Source organism: Drosophila sulfurigaster, chromosome X (assembly GCF_023558435.1).
Source record: "Drosophila sulfurigaster albostrigata strain 15112-1811.04 chromosome X, ASM2355843v2, whole genome shotgun sequence".
Classification (NCBI taxonomy): Eukaryota; Metazoa; Arthropoda; class Insecta; order Diptera; family Drosophilidae; genus Drosophila; species Drosophila sulfurigaster.
The window spans coordinates 26,722,706-26,739,340 of record NC_084885.1 but is presented as its reverse complement, the minus strand read 5'-3'; the positions used below and the strand labels follow the sequence as shown (position 1 = coordinate 26,739,340).

Here is a 16,635-nt window from a genome sequence, read left to right as displayed (position 1 = left end):
AGTTACGGCGGATTTTCGAAATTTTGGCCAATTTTTGCATGCTCCCCCCTGTAAAAAATTGTTGCGAAATATTTCCGTTAAAATCTTAAAATCGTTGAATGCCACTCGATAGGTATGACGTAGCTGAGCACACAAATTGGTGTTACGAATTTTCAAGGATATAGTATCAGGAAAAACAACCCATAATAAACCATTAAAAAACGTATCGTTTTTGTAACGTATTATTTGAAATATTTTTATTTAAAAAAATAATCGATAAATAGTACATTGTTTTTGTATCATATTATTTAATTAATTATCGAAAATAGTCTATATTATTTTTTAGCGTATTTCTTTTTTTTAATTACTACTTCTTAAGAATACACTTTGGCAAAAAGAATATTACTATTTTTAGCAGACAATGCACAGTGGTTGGGCTTGTATGACCCCGCGCCAAAAATATTTCCCGTTGAGATATCGTTATAAAATTTTCCCCAAAAATTTAAAAAAATATTTTGTATATATAGTAAAAAAAATTAGATACATCGGAGGACTATATCCTATAGCTCCCATACAACCTTATTATGGCTTATATGCCGATTGTGCGCCAAAATTCTACCGGTGGAGTTACAGTGCTAAAATTTCATATTAGAATTCAAGATATATATAAGTATTTAAATTATATTGCTGCTTTCTTCTACCAAACTAGTTACTCTTCGAGTTTTTTCTTCATTCGTGCCCACTTCTGTACACCAAAGATCAAAGATGTACATGCGTGAAAAATCCAAAACTCTATAAAAACTCTAGGCAGGCCTAAGCAAACTTGTCTTAAAGGCAAACACATACACAATCAATAAATACAGAAGGAGAGAGTTAGTTATTCAATGACAAGGAAAATAATATGGAAATAAACGAAAAGTTAAGAGATACAACCTATGATCAGAAATGGTGGTGTTGCGCCTGGGGTCTACTTAAACCGGAGCATAACGAATCCGCTGTTGAAGAAGGCGAAAGATCCCCGTCGACTGGCAGGCGAAATGCCAAAGAATTCATTATTACCGGCGGCGTCGAACCGCAAGTGAGAATTGTGCATTTATCGCCCACAGAGGATCATGTGTTCCCCTATGAATACACTTTGCCCTTGCCTCGCACGGGTGTTCATTGTGTGGCCGTCAGTCCGGACAGCAGTTGCATTGCTGCCATCGCTATGGATGGCAATCTAATGTTGCTGGATATCAACACTGGCGTACGTTTGCCCAGTGTCAGTCACTGTTTGGTCAGCAATTTCTGGTCCACGGCTTTTGGGGCTGAGAGCAATGAGGCTGTCTACGCTGGTTCCGGCAATGGACGTATCTTTAAGTATGACACCGCGAAGGGGAAATTGTTGCACAGCTACGACACGGAACGTTGTGAGAAAATCCTTGGTTTGGCCATCAGCGGAGATGAACGTTTGTTGGGTGCCACCGATTATGCCGGTAGATTCTCGTTGATCGATGGTGCCACTGGTCAGATATTGCGGCGTCGCAATTTTAAGCATCCTCTACGTAAATTGGTCTTTCAACCGAATATGAAACGTGCTTTGGCCGCCTGCGATGACAAGACCGTAAAGCTCATTGATTTGCCCAGTGGGATGATGTTCCATGATCTGAAGGGACACGATTCGTCTGTGATGTCGGTGGCCACCTCGCCGGATGGTCGACTTATTGTAAGTGGTGCCCGCGATGGCACCATCAAGTTGTGGGACACTCGCAACACCAAGAACACGCTGTCCTTTCTGTCGGATAATAACACGAATCTGTGGGATGTGGCCTTCAATAGGCACAGCAACAAGATCGGGTTTGTGGGCAACGGCAAGGGACTGAATGTCTACTATTGCCTCGGTGGAATGCGATTGATGTTAGTGTAAAAGACATGTGTTTTTAAAGTTTCATTACTATTAAAATGTTGTGTTTTAAGAGTTATCAACTTAGCAAAGTACGTCAGGCTAGTGCTCGGAACTTAATGCGGAGCATCACGAATAGTGATCAGTGCAGGAAATATAACGAGTCCGTAGTTAAGGAAATACTGGAGCTTCTCCTCTATGTATGTTCAGCGTTATCCTGACTCCGATTTTCGTGACGTGTGACGTGCCACCCAGGATGTTCCTCCACTGGTCCATACTCCACCCCTCTTAGGGTCATCCAGATATACCTGAACCTAAACCTATGAGCAAACCTGAAGAGAAAGTTTATTGACAGCCCTCGCCAAGGCCTCATTAAACTGCGGGCTGTTTTCTTTTTTGGTGTTCGCTACTTCACCCAGTTGCGACGAGAGGGAGCGAGGGTATAAAAGGGTAATAACTATGCGGTTAAGTATGTAATGGGAGGATGGTGGCAACTCTGTAAATAAAAAAAATATATATTTCGATGACGCGGCCTTAATTGACAATCGGTTGTCAGCGGCATTTTTATTTGTAATTTGTAAATTGTTAACAATTTATTTTTAATGTACCTTTGTTTTTGTTTGCTGATGTTAGCTTTATGCTTTTATGTATGGATGCTCATATGTGTGCGTATTTCCGTGTGTTTTCTACTTGTCTCCTTGTGTCTTTTGTTTTATCATCGATTGGAAAGTTATCGATATTCTATAGTGCACTTATTCATCGAGTATGTCAAGGATTTTTTTGAAGCAACGGATTATCGCCGTCATTCAAATGCTCCTCGCAAATCATTCGCACGTTACGAAACTTGGCTTCGTAGATGCTGCGCTCCTCTTCAATCTTTGCCAAATACGTCTTCATGTCCTGCACTTCTGTATCCGTTACATGCGTTTCGTTCAATTCGCTGCTGATGCGACTTATCGATTGGTCCACATCAAAAGTACGCGAGCGACCGCCGCTGCCGTAAATCGGAGTTGGCAGCACTATTGACTGCTTGATGGTGCTCTGGCCGAAGCCCATGGGGACGCCATCGCGAGCGAAGAGAGCATTGTACGCCCTGCCATTGTAGTTGGCATTGAAGAACTTGCGGAACCATTGCAAGAACTCAAAATTGTCCTGAAAGCGACCCTTGATGAGACGCTCAACGGGTATCTCCTTTTTGACAATCTTCTTCTGGAAGCTCGCTTGCAAAATCTTAAAATTATACACAAATTCATGCTCCTGATTGCAACGAAACTTAACGCGTTTGATGGCCACCGAATTGGGAAACATCATATCCATGAACTGACAATAAGCGGCCCCTAAAAGACGAAACAAATCATAAACTAAATGAAATTGTAACACAAATTGAAGGACAACTCCTCTCACCAGTGCAAAGCTCCTCGATCTTGCGAAACTCAGACTTCAATTGCTTATTCACCCAGCTTAGCATCTCATGGCGCGAAAAATTCTCCGATGAAACATTGGTCGAGTGCACATTGACAGCCATCTTTCCCTTTATTTTTGCTAAATCCCTTTAAACTAAATTAATGGTACAAACAAAAAATTGAATTGGATGTTTAGTTGTTCGTGAGCTAAATCTGTATATTGACACCAGAATCCTTGAATGTGTGCTACAAATAACAAATGGCTTGTGGCCTACATGGATCCCAACAGAAATAAAATAAAATTTATTTCATAGCCAGCATAAGGCATCAATGTGCACGTGCAAAGACTATTTTGCGCTCGGGCCTTCGCATGACAAATTCCATGAGGCTGCCAATTGGGACACTGCAAATCTTATTGGACACTTCGGTTGCTTGGGCATCATTTATAGCTCACACACATACACACGCGCGTTGTAACACAAACACAGAGATTTCACATTTAAAAAAAATGGTTTTATTTTCTTATTCCTTTTTTCTTTCTTTTTCAGGAGAATTTTCTTAGCGCACACTATATATGATGTAGTTGGTTAACAATTTGTATATTGTTTCGCCTTCATATTTATGCCTTGACGGCGAATTTGCGTTGTGGGAAGATGGAACGCTTGCGGATTTCCTTCAGCGTCTTGCGGTTGGCGTCGCGGGGCGACAGAGCCTTGCGCATGGCGCGGGTCTTCTTTTTGCGCAAATCCAAAGGCTTGTACTTCTTGTTCTTGAACACCTTGCGCAGATTCTCCTTCTGCTTCTGGTGCATCACAATGAAGACGCGAGCGATAGCTTTGCGCACAACGCGGCTGCAAAGTGAAGAAATAACAAATTTTATTAGTGTTGTTGTTTAATGTTGTTTGACTTGACTTGTGACTTACATCTTGGAGAGCTTGGATGGTGCTCCACCGGTGACTTTAGCCACACGCAAGTTAAGCAGCTCATTCTTGAGCTCATCCAATTGCTTGGTGAGCTCGCGCTTGTCCTTGGTTCTCAATTCGGAGCACTTAACCTTCACCTGTGTTTCATTGTAGAGGAATAACATGAAAAAAAATACAATTAGTTTCCATTATATTAAGAATGCGCACACACAAAAAATAATAAATCACACACGTTAAATGCATATTTTGTTGAATGTTTCACATATTTCTTTGTTATTTTCTATACGGATGTGTTTTATTTCGTAAAATTAAAATTCATAGAAACTCGGCACCAACCATTTTTCTCGCTGGTCACGTCAAAAAAGAAAGAACTAGGGCCGCACAATCGAGCTAGGGCTGCGAATTGAAAACAAACGCCGATTTTTGACAGTTGCGACACTTTACAGCACTGCTGTTGTCCAGCACTGGTGGGATTCATGTTAAGTGGCAGTGCGAGTGAAAACAGTATATATATTTTTTTTTTTAATTTTTGCCGAAGATAATTATTATTGAACAACAATTTGATCAGTGGGAAAGAGAAAAACCGAATGGCGAGAAAAAAATGCTTCAGATAATATCTAGATTTAAAAAAAAAAAAACACTAAAATAGAAAGCTATTTAAAGAAACGCGCCTTTTCACACGCGTTTGGAAATATACTAAAATGTTAAACGAAGTGCAGCCAAGTGTCAGTTATCTTTATATTGGTATTAAGACATATTTTATAGAAAATTTGCATGTGGTCACACGCAGCCAAATAAAACAGCTTTAAGAAAGCTCTATTTTTATATTTACTATTGTAAATGAAGGCAAGCAGCAAATAAATAAATATAGAATAAATAATTACACTCAAGTAAATTAAGAATGGCTGACAGAGCTATCAAACTGCTAATAATCGGCGAAAGTGGCGTTGGTAAATCCAGGCAAGTTTATTAATAACTAGCTTATTCCAAATTGCGTATTTCGCATATACATACATACGCAGTTATATGTAAATACACGCTCCCACACACATATACGTGTACTATATATATGTAAACAAATACCTAAATAGAGATTGGCTTAGTAATATTGTGTGTCATAGCATGCGTATTGCGTATTTCATTCAAATCTTATTGTTTATAGCCTGGTACGTCGCTTTGTGGAAAACAAATTCGATGAGAACCATGACGTCACAATTGGCATGGACTTTAAATCGGCGGTGATGAATGTAGATGGCATTGATTACAAAGTCGCACTTTGGGACACAGCTGGCGCTGAAAGATTTCGCAGTCTAACGCCCAGTTTCTATCGGAAAGCTCTGGGCGCAATTCTCGTTTACGATATCACAGATCGCGATTCGCTTGTGAAATTGGAGGCATGGCTTGCGGAGGTGGATAGTTTCAGTGATAATCCCAACATTGCCATAATTGTGGTGGGCAATAAGATTGACAAGGATCGTGTTGTGGATCGCGAGGAAGGACGCAAATTTGCACGCAAGCATCGTGCGCTATTCATTGAGACATCAGCGAAATGTGATCAGTTTGTGAGCGATGCATTCAGAGATATTGTGGAAAAGGCAAGTCAACAACTTGCAGTACTATAGTTGTCAACTGTAATCGTTAATTGTGTAATTGCACTTATAGATTGTGTCATCAGAATACTTTGGCTCCGGCACCGGTGCATCGAATGGCATGACTATTGATAACACACAGGATGTTGATGCTGCCGGATCGACGTGTTACTGTTGATCGATGATGGCCTCGTTTGGATAACCAATCTTTTGTCAAATTTCTAGAGTGTATTTATTTAAACAACCAAAAAAAAAGCGTTTCAAAATATCATTAGCATAAAGTCAAATCGTCTACTACTTCAATAATCCCGCCTTGGTATCGCTTTTTGTGGTAAGCAACACAAACAACAAACAAATGATGTTTTACGTACCTTAATTGTAAATATAATTTACTCCATAACATCCAACGATCATCATTGTTTACATGCACGAGTGCGAAAGAGAGCGCACTGTTCTGGTCCACCTCCTTCCTATGTATATGTATGTATAAGTGCGTTTGTACAAAAGAGAGAGCACGAGTCCAGTTTGATTTTCTTAAAATTTTGTTTTTCATTTGATTTATTTATTTATATGAAGACATTACTGTTTTCAAGTCATGATCTCTTTGCGTTTTAAATTTCATACAAAAAAAAAATTAGATGAGATACAAAACTTATTACACTTTCTTTTTTGTTATAGCCGCAAAGAACAGAGTACGAAAAAAGAACAATTTCAGGAGCAGTTTTGTTTTTGTTTTCGCGTGATTGGTGCTGAATGTTTGTGTGTGAGTGTATTTACAATTATCGATGAATGTTGTTTTTGCAATTATCGTTATCGCTAAAAATACAAGGTGATTCTTTTTGTTTGTTGAGGGGTGAGGCTAGAGGGGACACAATTTCTTATGTACACACTTGTTATAATAATCGTATAGTGATTTCTTTTTTGTTTTTGATCATTTTGATTTTTTTTTTTTTTTTTTAATAGTGTCTAGGCATTACAGATGTAACTTAAATGTAGAGCAACGGGCTCGTCTGCCACAAATTTTATTGGCTGCTTGGTCGGTCACTGGTCGCGTCGTCCGTGTGGCCACTTATGCCATTTTTACTACTTGCCGGCGATGCCACTCTTCTTGGCATCCAGTTCGTAAATCAGCAGGCGCCACATTTTCACCACAAACACCTCAGCCTCCTCATCCAGCACCTGTTTGTGATGACAATAAGTTATCGATAATTAATTCATCGTTATACATTTAAATTGTATACGAGTTGTGTGGACATACCATTTGGACATCGTCGAGTATGCTTTGGGGTGGACTGCCGGCCAAGACTTTGGAGCAGATAAAGTCGACCAATGTTGGCTCGGGCTCACCGATATATTCGATGATTTTCTTATTGATCCATGGACGTATTTTGCGTTCCATTAGACCGCTGTCAATCTCGTTGCGGTCAAGCTTATAATTAAATAGCTCCTCCTTTTGTGTGGGTATCCTGTCAATAATGCTTTTTATATGGCGGCGTTTTTCATCATGCACCTTTGCACCATTTTCATCCTTTTTGGTGTTTGTCGCCGCAGCATCTGCGCTGCCCGCAGATGCAGCTGCATCATTCTTACCGTGCTGTTTGCTGCCGCTGTTGTTGCTGTTACTATTGCTGCCAGCGTTGCCACCGTGTTTGCCGCCACCACTACTGCTCCCCTTGCCACTGCTGCCACCGCCATTACCACCGCTGCCCGATGATGTGGAGCCAACACTCGCCCCACCGCTGGCATTGGCTATCTTTTGGCTAACGGCAGCGGCAGCCGCAGTCGCCGCTGATACAGCAGAACTTTGACGCTCCGCGGCCGTCTGCGTTGCACTAGCCGTCGCTGTTGTTGAGCTGTTCCCAATGTTGTCATCATAGTCTGCAAAGCAAAAAAACGAATATTAATTTCACATTGCAATTGTATTCGGTATTTTTTTGCCTGGTATATTTTGTTTAGTACGTTAGAGCACACTACGCAGGCGCACAGAGCTTGCCATCCTGATGAAGCTTGCAAGTTGGGCAGCACAACCACAAGCACACTCTTGTTGTCTCGCTCTTTGTAGTGCTACCACCCATCCTTGCTGTAAGCTAGACTACTTACACTAACACTAGCTAAGAGAAAGCGGGACAGAGAGTGCGTCTCTACTACTTGTTGCCAGCTTGCGACTCATGTTGTCCTGCTCTTTCCAGTATTACAGAGCCAACAAGTGTTTACATTGTTTTGTTTATTATGCTTACCTAATGGCACCAGTTTGCGCTTCTTGGGATTGATGTTCTCATCGTTGTCGTCGTCGTTGACAAACACTCCCGTTGCCTCGATCTTCTTTTTCTTGAGATTGTTGCCCAACGTGAGCGAGATGAGCGGCATGCTTATCGGCGGCGTTGCAGAAGCAGAGGCGGCAGCAGAAGCACTGGTTCCTCTATCTCCTCCGCCGCCACCATGATCCAGATTATCGAGAGCATTGTTCATGGTGGGCGTGTGAATGTTGGACAAGGAATCGCGTGATTCGCTGTTCTGTCGACTCACACTATCGCCGCCCGACTGATTGTTGTTGTTGCTAATGTTGTTGTTGCTGCTGCTGTTTTTGAGATGCGAGTAACTGGCATTGGATGCCGTGTCCGCCATCGAGGCATGATCATCAATGGTCGATATGGAATCCTCCGATGGCGGCACCTTGCTGTGCACTCCCGTCATCTCCACAACACTGTCATATAACGCATCGCTGCTGCCCTTGCGTCGCTCCTGTTGCAACGCATCCAACTGTGCATCCTCTTGGCTGCGTCGCAGCGCCGCCTCTTGATTCACATTGATCAGTATCTTGGGTTCGTAGAGCTTCTCGATTTCGCGACGCGCTTTCTCAAACTCCTGCGAGGGATTCTCGTAGTCGCCGCTAAAGATTTTGTTCTTCAGCTCGGACAGTTCGTCTGCTTCCTTCTCGCGATCCTTGGAATCGGCGTCCGCTTCACGCACACGCTCCGCCAGACGCTGTTGCAGCTCACGGCCGCGATAATAAAGCGCATCGTCACGTTCGTCATCGTAATCCTCGACGAATTCCTTAAGACGTTTCGCATCCTTCTCACGTTCCTCCTGACGCATCAGCTCCTTCAGACGATGCTGGAATAGCAAAAAGTTCGTTACTTTTATAAAGTTTTTGTATTTTTAAATATTAGCATCAAGTCTCCTATGTAAATTCTAATAACAAAAATCTCTTACGATTCAGTTATTCGATAAGCTAAAGTAGGTCAAAGAAGATAACGAATCTTATAAAATATATAATCGTGCAGTTGCCAATTTACCTTGTCGTTCTCCTTGGCCTTGCGCATCTCTCGAATCTCCCAGTTGCTAAGTCGCTCCTGGTAGGCGGACTCTTTCTCCCGCGCCTTCTTCTCGGCCTTCTTGCGCTCCCTCAGCTCCTCCTCCATTTCCTTTTCCCGACGCGCATCACGCACCGGTTTGTTGGCCTTCTCGTCACGCTCTCGCTCACGTTCCCGCTCCCGTTCACGATCTCGATCGCGATCCCGCATCTCCATGCGTTCACGCTCACGTTCGCGATCCCGTTCCCGATCCCGCTGCTCGCGTTCACGTTCCCTTTCACGCTCACGCTCCCGTTCGCGTTCCCTTTCGCGCTCCTTGTCGCGCAGCTCTCGCATTTCGCGTTCACGCAACTCGCGCATCTCACGCTCTCGCTCGCGATCACGCTCACGATCCTTGGTCCGTGATTTGGACCGTCGACGTCGCCCACTGTCGTTGGCCTTTGTTGTGCTGGTATTGTCGCCGCTGCTGCTGTTGTTGTTATTGCTGCTGCTGCCGCCGGCAGCGGCTGAGGCGGTGGCATTGCTGCTGCTGCGATCCTTGTTGTTGTGCTCCTTGTGGCGTGGCGGCGACGCATCGATGGTGACCACCGCGGACTCTTTGCGACTGCGACTTGTTGTGCTCGCCGATGGCTCCTTATTGCTGCTGCTGCTTCCGGGCTCCTTGTCGCTAATCTCCAACACCTCGTCGACTTCGCTGCTGTTCGAGGTGTTGGCTGCATTTTTGCTTGCACTTCCTGCTGGTGCTCCGCTGGTACTACTGCTGCTGGTTTTGCGTTCGCTATCGCGTTGCTTCTTACGCTCGCGATCACGCTCACGCTCCTTTTCCTTCTCCTTGCTGGCCAGCTGCTTCTCCTTTTCCTTCTCTTTCTCAAGCTCCTTGCGATGCTCATCGGCCTCGGCACGCTTGCGAAATTTACCAATTTCGCTGCTAATCAAATTACGTTTCTCCTCCTCCAGGGCATTGTCATTTAACGATTTGATCTTCAAATCATCCTCGCCACGTCGCGCTTTCTTATTGCGACTATTGCCACCACTGGCACCATATAAATCACCACGATTGCTGCCATCGAAGCCATCGAACTCATGCTTGTGCTCCTCGAGCAATTCGTGCATTTGACTTGTCGCATACTCGTCTTCAGTCTTTTCATCCAAAGTATTCCCATGACCACCGCCTCCTCCTCCGCCACCTCCTTCGCCATTCTTGCACTCCTTCTCCTTGTAGTCCTCAATCAAGACTTTGTTCTTGGCATCCACCTTGGCCAGCAGCGTTTTGCCATCAATCTCCAGCTCGCTGAGCAGACGCACAGCGCGCATCGCAGCAATTGGACCACTGTAAAATACAGAAACAAATTAGAAAACTATGGCAATTGGCGGTTTAGTTTTGTGCGTTTTACTCGAATTCACAGAATCCAAAGGTGGAGACACGCTTCCAGTTGATCACCACACCGCAGGTGGCCAGAATGCGTTTGAGCAGCGATTCGGGAACACGTTCGCTAATGTTGCCCACAAAGACGGTGATGATGGGACCACGGAATTGTGGCTGCGGCTCTGGTGGTCGATGATACACTGTGGGCTGTGAACTGATCGTTGCCGAGTTGCGGTAACTGCGTGGCGGAGGATTTCCCATCGGCGGCATTAGCTACAACAACAAAAATGAATATAGTAAATTAATTGGCCAAGTACTATTTTTCGATACTTACATGCGGCGGTGGAATCGATGGTATCGATGCATTCATATATGGCGGCATCGGCGCACGCGGTGGATATGACATTTTTGTTGCTGTTTTCCTGCGCTTCTTTTTTTTACTTTTCCTTAACTAATATGTACTGTATTTGTGTGTGTATTTGTTGTTGGCGTGCGTGCAAATTAAAGCCGACACACGCACACACACTTGCACACACGCTCGCCCGTCCGCACACACACACACACGCGAAGGCACGCACACGGTAATATTGTATGAGAGTGAATGTGAATCGTGTACGATATTTATTTGTGAGCAGCCAGCCAGTTGAATATCTTTTTTGTGTGTGTTTTGCGTCGCTAAAACTAAACAGAAGCGTGCGCCTTTTCAACACTTTCACATACGTATTAATTAACTAGCGTGACGCTTAATGCAAACTTCTTTCTTCATGCACAGTCAATTTAACAAATTTCGATGAAAATGTTGCTATTCTCAAATTTTCACCACTGCGGCCGCTGCTATAAGAGACAGCGTGGCTGCACTTTGTCGCTCAAAATATACTAATTTCCGTCATCAAATATACCGCTGCTGCAATTGGCCGCCAAGGGTTTCTGATATGCGTGAAGTCTCTATCATTTATTTTTTTATTTTGATTTGAATAGGTTTTAAATTTTTACTGTTCTCTTTTTCTTTTCTTTGAAAACAAGGTGCACACGTGAATTATTATTGTTTAAGCCGGTATAAGCAATTGTGGTATTTTTTAAATGGTCACGCTGTCCAGCGTTTCTGGCAAAGGTTGCTTGTGCGATATATTATCGATGCGCTACTATTTTTAGTGCTGCAAAACATTGTGCCAAAAAACGGAACAGCTGTTTGGCAATATATAAACATTTAGTTTTTTTTTTGTTTGCAACAATTATACAATGCGTTTGGGTGGCGTGCTGCGTTGCCGCAGCGTAACGAAGTTACAACAATATGTGCCACAACATAAACCGGCTCTTGAGAATGACATAAAACGCCTCGAAGACTTTCTGCTGCCCAAACCAAATATTTTGGTTCTTACAGGCGCGGGCATATCCACAGAATCAGGTGATGTCTCGCCCAAACATTGGCTTCAAACAGTTACTAACGTAATTTAAATCTTGTAGGCATACCCGACTATCGTTCAGAGGGCGTTGGTCTCTATGCGCGTACCAATCACAAACCCATACAGCATATTGATTTCGTTAAATCGAACAATGTACGCAAACGTTATTGGGCTCGCAACTTTGTTGGCTGGCCAAATTTCTCCAGCACCCAACCAAATGCCACACATCATGCGCTGGCACGCTTTGAACGTGAGACACGCATCCAAACCGTCGTCACCCAGAACGTGGATCGTTTGCATACGAAAGCGGGCAGCAAACAAGTGACGGAATTGCATGGCAGCGGTTATGTAGTCAAGTGTTTGAAGTGCGATTATCGCATCGATCGTCATGAGTTCCAGAGCATACTCACCTCATTGAATCCGGCGTTTAAAGATGCCCCTGATATGATACGACCCGATGGTGATGTGGAAATACCCGCCGATTATATTGAGAACTTTATCATACCCAGTTGTCCGAGTTGTGGTGGCGATCTTAAGCCAGAAATTGTCTTCTTTGGCGACAGTGTGCCGCGTCAGCGTCTGGACGATATTGCTCGCATGGTTTATAATAGCGACGGGTTGCTGGTGCTGGGCTCCAGTCTGCTTGTCTTCTCAGGCTATCGCATTGTTCTGCAGACGAAGGATCTGAAGTTGCCGGTAGCGATTGTCAACATTGGCGAAACGCGTGCGGATCATTTGGCGGACATTAAGATCTCAGCCAAGTGCGGCGATGTGATACCCAAGCTCTTTGACTACAGAAATAAAAATTAGCTAAGGACGATTACCTTCTTACTTGTTGTATATAGTTGCTCCATGAGTTTTAGTTTGTTGTCAAATACAATGTTGTTGAAAATGTGTTCTTCTAATTTTAATTTTCTTGAAAATGCACTGTACAATTGGGTCGAATAGCAAAGAGAAACGAGCATAATAGCAAATATGGCATATTCATACTATTTGAATTTAAATATTTGATACAATTCTGGCGCCAACTTAGTCAATAATGTGGCCGCAGCAATATACCAAAGGCCCAATGAAATATACCAAAGTATAACATTTTATTTGCATGCCAATTTTGTAGAATGACAATGAATATGTGCACTTAACAAAGAGGCGTAAGCAAAATATATTATTATTGCTTACAATTTTTTTTTCCTAATTTTAATAAATTTAACAGTTGTGCAAGTGGACAAGCGATAGTCAGCAACCGGCAATCGTCTAGCAGTGTTTTCCAGCACTGCTTGTCAATGTAGAAAAAACAGCCGCAGTCGCAGCAGCAGCAAAAAGAAGAACGACAGACAGCCGCAACGATAACAACAACAACAACAGCAGCAGCTAGAAGAGGCTACGACACTTCCAATTGTTATTTTTTATTCACAAATTATAAATCAAACACGATGGCGTACGACTTAAAAAAGGAGTCTGATGTTAAGGAATACGTCGAGAAATTGGGCGTTGAATATCGCTTCGGTTGTTACTCGGAAAAGAAACCGGAAGGTAAATGTAGCAACAACAACAGGCGGCCTGCTGTGCGATTGCAGCACCAACAACAACAAAAACAACATTGCGTATGCGTATATGTGTGTATGTGTGTGTGTGTGCTCTAACCTAGGTTTCTGTGTATAGAGCAATTACAAAACAATAACATAATCAATTGACTGCTGCCAAAAATCGTACTGTGCCTAAATCGTATTGCAAACGTTTGAATAAGAATTGTGATACCCGGTTATAGCAACACATAGAAGGGAATTATTACTTAGTGGTAATTGAAAAAATATATTAGGTGTGTTTTGATAAGATCTGATACCAATGTCTGTCCGCCTATATAAATTCGACGACAATCAAAACTTGACCTATAAAATGTGGAAATAATAGGACTGTAGCTTCCAGGTATGTCTGGGAAAATACCTAGGACTAGCAATTTTGTTATTTCAAAATTTGTTTATGCACTCCTTAATCGAAAGAAAACTAATTACCTCTTTACCTCTGTCTTTGCAGTCTGCCATCTGCTGGGCGATTATCTGGAGGGCATCAAGAAGGACTTCGAGAAGGCATCGAAGGTGTACAAATCGACATGTGATGATTATGGCTATGCCAAGTCGTGTTACAAATATGGCAACTATAGCTTTCTGGGCAAGGGCAAATCGGGCAGCAAAGGCGAACCGCGTGTCGCCTATCAATACTATGAGAAGGGTTGTAATCTGAACGATTCGGATGCTTGCTTGCACTCGGGTCTGTTGCTCGTCTCACGCTCCATGCCCAAAGAGATCGATCGTGATGTGCCCAAGGTAAGTATGAATGCATTTCAATTATAATTGATTCATTATTTAATATGCCATTTTGTAGGGCCTGCAATTTCTGACCAAGAGCTGTGACATGAACAATGCCACCGCTTGCTTCTATTTGTCGGGCATGCACATTTCGGGTGTGCAAAAGAAACCGGAGGATGCAGCGGCAGCAACAAGCACAACGACAACAGCAGCGGCGGGGGGTAAAGCGGCTGGGGTCAAGGACACCGATTACATTGTGCTGAAGGACATGAAGAAGGCATTTCAATTTGCGTACAAAGCGTGCGAGTTGCGCAACATGTACGCATGTGCCAATCTCAGTCAGATGTATGCTCGTGGCGATGGCATCGAGAAGAACGAGAAGGAGGCGGAGAAGTACAAGAAGCTGGCGCTCGAGATGCAGGACGAGGTGAAGAAGCAACAGGAGACGCTCGGCTTTCAACAGGGCGTCGGCATGCCCAATTGACGATGATCAATCCCAGCGAAAAAACCAAAACAAAAAAACCATCCAACTATATATTTTACTTTATATATAGAGTTATCTTCTGACCCCCACACACACAACACAAACACACTTTCAATGCTCCATTGTCATTGCTATCCACATATACGATACTTTTGTTTTAGATCAATTTTCTGTTTCAGTTTTTTTTTCTTGTAATCCTAACTATTTGCTATCTTAACTTATAAGTGGGGTTATTGTTATATGTGTATATACAAAAAAAAATCAGCATTTGCGTTTTCGGCATGTGTGTGAAAGAAAGCGAGTGAGAGCGAAAGCGACACAGAAAGAAAGAAAGAGAGAGCGATCGAGGAAGATAATGAAAATTCTTAGTTTTAATTGTTAAAGTTAATCACAACAGCAAGCCGGCACAACATCCCTAAAATAATCCTTATATATTCCTACCCCCTGTCCTCCTCCACCCGTTGACACCTTACATTAAAGACGAAAAAGAAACAAACTCAAAATGCCTTCAATCATTTGGGGGTCAAGTTCTACAGAGATTACAAATACAACAAAAATAAAAAAAGTAAACTGAATTTTAGCGATAATCTAGCACGACTTTTGTCATTTTGCCATTGATAAGCCTTTGTTCTATACTGTAGCCTCAAATCTAAATGAAATATGGCTTATTTTGTAGATGACTCAAGTATGTTGCACTTTGAATATTTCACACGACGACTTCGATAAAAGTTGCATTTTATAGAGTAAAAAAGCTACAGTAGAGAATGCTCGACTGTGAGATACCCGCTACCCATGTGAAAAAAGCAAAACAGTGTAGTATTTTTCTTAGAATATACCAAATATACCAAAATACTAAAATGTATCAAATGAGATATTTGATATTTTAATATAGTACTATGTCCATTAGCAATATACCTTGAGGTCAAAATATACCAGATTGTTAGCCAAAGCAAATAATACTTGTACGAGTAGTAGACCATACAAAAAATTTTTTTCAAATAACTTATACAATTTGTATCCGATCGCAAAATTTCCAAACTTTCAGAAATAAAAAAAACTAGGATTGTCTTTATCGATTTTATTAGATTTTTGTCGATTTGTGTGGGCGGAAGTGGGTGTGGCAAAAATTAAAAACACATTTGATCTGCGTACAAATATAAAAAATGATGACGAAAACAAATTATAGCTCTAACTCTTCTAGTCTCTGAGATCTAGGTGTTCATACGGACAGACAGACAGACAGCCGGTCAGGGCTATATAGTCTCGGTTGTTGACGCTGATCAAGAAGATGTTTATTTTATAGGTTTAAAGATGCCTCCTTCTGCCTGTTATGTACATATCTTGGAGTCACAAACTTATAATATCCTTCTATCCTATGGGTAACGGGTATAACAAGTAAAGAACTCACATTAAATAGAGAGAGCATGTTGTGTAAATATTTGCTAAGGGTCAAGTAACGCTTGACAGCTGTAATTTTTGGAAAATTAATACTTGTGAATATCAAAGAGTATCTGTTTAATGATTGATCGCAATTGGTATGCGTGTCTAATTAAAATGCCATCAAATTGAGTGGGTTACAATGCGTTTGGCTGATCCAAACACACACACACACACACACACAGAGAGACCTCTTAGTATGACATTATTAACGGGTACCAGAGTACTACGTCTATATACATATATATGGTAGTTTGTTAAATAGTAGCACAAACCACACGATTTCGGTGATTGTCATTCGTAACTATTTCATTTACGTGCCTAATTAGAAGCGTTTCAATTCAATTAGCTGGACACTGGTCAGAGACAATTCATTCATTTGCCGACCATTTCAGATTTCATCTAATTTGATATAGTACCATGTTTAAGTAGAGTCCATAAATCGCATGTCCGACTCGACTTTTATCACCTGGCAGGCAAACAGAGATAAGCCCTTTGTGTATGAGACGTCACGTATGTTTCTCATGTTTCACTAGTTTTCTCTCTAGA

General features: G+C 42.3%; 7 protein-coding genes across 8 annotated transcripts; 4 read left to right on the top strand and 3 right to left on the bottom strand.

Moving 5' to 3' along the window:
• Window positions 1-804: 804 nt before the first annotated feature.
• On the top strand, window positions 805-2,579 carry LOC133847556 (superkiller complex protein 8-like). The gene is made up of 2 exons (XM_062282706.1): window positions 805-2,061; window positions 2,117-2,579. The coding sequence occupies exon 1, from the start codon at window positions 881-883 to the stop codon at window positions 1,883-1,885; it is 1,005 nt and encodes a 334-aa protein (XP_062138690.1). The 5' UTR covers window positions 805-880; the 3' UTR covers window positions 1,886-2,061; window positions 2,117-2,579.
• Window positions 1,499-3,625, bottom strand: LOC133847566 (microtubule-associated protein RP/EB family member 1-like). Its single transcript, XM_062282717.1, has 2 exons — window positions 3,266-3,625; window positions 1,499-3,198 (listed from the first exon to the last, which is right to left on the bottom strand). Exons 1-2 carry the CDS (start codon window positions 3,384-3,386, stop codon window positions 2,630-2,632), a joined length of 690 nt encoding a protein of 229 aa, XP_062138701.1. The 5' UTR covers window positions 3,387-3,625; the 3' UTR covers window positions 1,499-2,629.
• Window positions 3,626-3,755: 130 nt separating this feature from the next.
• On the bottom strand, window positions 3,756-4,669 carry LOC133847572 (large ribosomal subunit protein uL29). Its single transcript, XM_062282722.1, has 3 exons — window positions 4,524-4,669; window positions 4,188-4,324; window positions 3,756-4,115 (listed from the first exon to the last, which is right to left on the bottom strand). The coding sequence occupies exons 1-3, from the start codon at window positions 4,524-4,526 to the stop codon at window positions 3,884-3,886; spliced, it is 372 nt and encodes a 123-aa protein (XP_062138706.1). The 5' UTR covers window positions 4,527-4,669; the 3' UTR covers window positions 3,756-3,883.
• A 296-nt stretch (window positions 4,670-4,965) lies between these two features.
• On the top strand, window positions 4,966-6,063 carry LOC133847570 (ras-related protein Rab-18). The gene is made up of 3 exons (XM_062282720.1): window positions 4,966-5,147; window positions 5,350-5,782; window positions 5,850-6,063. The coding sequence occupies exons 1-3, from the start codon at window positions 5,089-5,091 to the stop codon at window positions 5,952-5,954; spliced, it is 597 nt and encodes a 198-aa protein (XP_062138704.1). The 5' UTR covers window positions 4,966-5,088; the 3' UTR covers window positions 5,955-6,063.
• Window positions 6,064-6,710: 647 nt separating this feature from the next.
• Window positions 6,711-11,302, bottom strand: LOC133847540 (RNA-binding protein 25). Of its 2 annotated transcripts, none has more exons than XM_062282671.1 (6): window positions 10,791-11,301; window positions 10,485-10,729; window positions 9,073-10,420; window positions 8,014-8,890; window positions 7,035-7,654; window positions 6,711-6,955 (listed from the first exon to the last, which is right to left on the bottom strand). In XM_062282671.1, exons 1-6 carry the CDS (start codon window positions 10,860-10,862, stop codon window positions 6,860-6,862), a joined length of 3,258 nt encoding a protein of 1,085 aa, XP_062138655.1. In that variant the 5' UTR covers window positions 10,863-11,301; the 3' UTR covers window positions 6,711-6,859. The 2 variants fall into 2 exon arrangements, with proteins under 2 accessions (XP_062138655.1, XP_062138656.1); XM_062282672.1 differs by lacking the exon at window positions 6,711-6,955 and having other exon boundaries at window positions 7,041-7,242; window positions 7,367-7,654; window positions 10,791-11,302.
• A 318-nt stretch (window positions 11,303-11,620) lies between these two features.
• Window positions 11,621-12,703, top strand: LOC133847558 (NAD-dependent protein deacylase Sirt4). Its single transcript, XM_062282708.1, has 2 exons — window positions 11,621-11,861; window positions 11,921-12,703. Exons 1-2 carry the CDS (start codon window positions 11,696-11,698, stop codon window positions 12,667-12,669), a joined length of 915 nt encoding a protein of 304 aa, XP_062138692.1. The 5' UTR covers window positions 11,621-11,695; the 3' UTR covers window positions 12,670-12,703.
• A 451-nt stretch (window positions 12,704-13,154) lies between these two features.
• LOC133847562 (cytochrome c oxidase assembly factor 7 homolog) lies at window positions 13,155-14,758 on the top strand. The gene is made up of 3 exons (XM_062282712.1): window positions 13,155-13,392; window positions 13,894-14,183; window positions 14,242-14,758. Exons 1-3 carry the CDS (start codon window positions 13,293-13,295, stop codon window positions 14,647-14,649), a joined length of 798 nt encoding a protein of 265 aa, XP_062138696.1. The 5' UTR covers window positions 13,155-13,292; the 3' UTR covers window positions 14,650-14,758.
• Window positions 14,759-16,635: the final 1,877 nt, after the last annotated feature.

What these genes read in the sequence shown, in the direction of transcription:
- LOC133847556 (XM_062282706.1), top strand. Translation starts at nt 881, where the DNA reads ATGGAAATAAACGAAAAGTTAAGAGATACAACCTATGATCAGAAATGG.
- LOC133847566 (XM_062282717.1), bottom strand. Translation starts at nt 3,386, where the DNA reads ATGGCTGTCAATGTGCACTCGACCAATGTTTCATCGGAGAATTTTTCG. An exon ending in GATCGAGGAGCTTTGCACTG is followed by an intron (nt 3,199 to 3,265) that starts GTGAGAGGAGTT and finishes TTCGTCTTTTAG; the next exon opens with GGGCCGCTTATTGTCAGTTC.
- LOC133847572 (XM_062282722.1), bottom strand. An exon ending in CCATCCAAGCTCTCCAAGAT is followed by an intron (nt 4,116 to 4,187) that starts GTAAGTCACAAG and finishes TTCACTTTGCAG; the next exon opens with CCGCGTTGTGCGCAAAGCTA.
- LOC133847570 (XM_062282720.1), top strand. Translation starts at nt 5,089, where the DNA reads ATGGCTGACAGAGCTATCAAACTGCTAATAATCGGCGAAAGTGGCGTT. An exon ending in AGTGGCGTTGGTAAATCCAG is followed by an intron (nt 5,148 to 5,349) that starts GCAAGTTTATTA and finishes TATTGTTTATAG; the next exon opens with CCTGGTACGTCGCTTTGTGG. An exon ending in TCAGAGATATTGTGGAAAAG is followed by an intron (nt 5,783 to 5,849) that starts GCAAGTCAACAA and finishes TTGCACTTATAG; the next exon opens with ATTGTGTCATCAGAATACTT.
- LOC133847540 (XM_062282671.1), bottom strand. Translation starts at nt 10,862, where the DNA reads ATGTCATATCCACCGCGTGCGCCGATGCCGCCATATATGAATGCATCG. An exon ending in CATCGATTCCACCGCCGCAT is followed by an intron (nt 10,730 to 10,790) that starts GTAAGTATCGAA and finishes TTGTTGTTGTAG; the next exon opens with CTAATGCCGCCGATGGGAAA. An exon ending in TACTCGACGATGTCCAAATG is followed by an intron (nt 6,956 to 7,034) that starts GTATGTCCACAC and finishes CATCACAAACAG; the next exon opens with GTGCTGGATGAGGAGGCTGA.
- LOC133847558 (XM_062282708.1), top strand. Translation starts at nt 11,696, where the DNA reads ATGCGTTTGGGTGGCGTGCTGCGTTGCCGCAGCGTAACGAAGTTACAA. An exon ending in GGGCATATCCACAGAATCAG is followed by an intron (nt 11,862 to 11,920) that starts GTGATGTCTCGC and finishes TAAATCTTGTAG; the next exon opens with GCATACCCGACTATCGTTCA.
- LOC133847562 (XM_062282712.1), top strand. Translation starts at nt 13,293, where the DNA reads ATGGCGTACGACTTAAAAAAGGAGTCTGATGTTAAGGAATACGTCGAG. An exon ending in CTCGGAAAAGAAACCGGAAG is followed by an intron (nt 13,393 to 13,893) that starts GTAAATGTAGCA and finishes CTGTCTTTGCAG; the next exon opens with TCTGCCATCTGCTGGGCGAT. An exon ending in TCGATCGTGATGTGCCCAAG is followed by an intron (nt 14,184 to 14,241) that starts GTAAGTATGAAT and finishes GCCATTTTGTAG; the next exon opens with GGCCTGCAATTTCTGACCAA.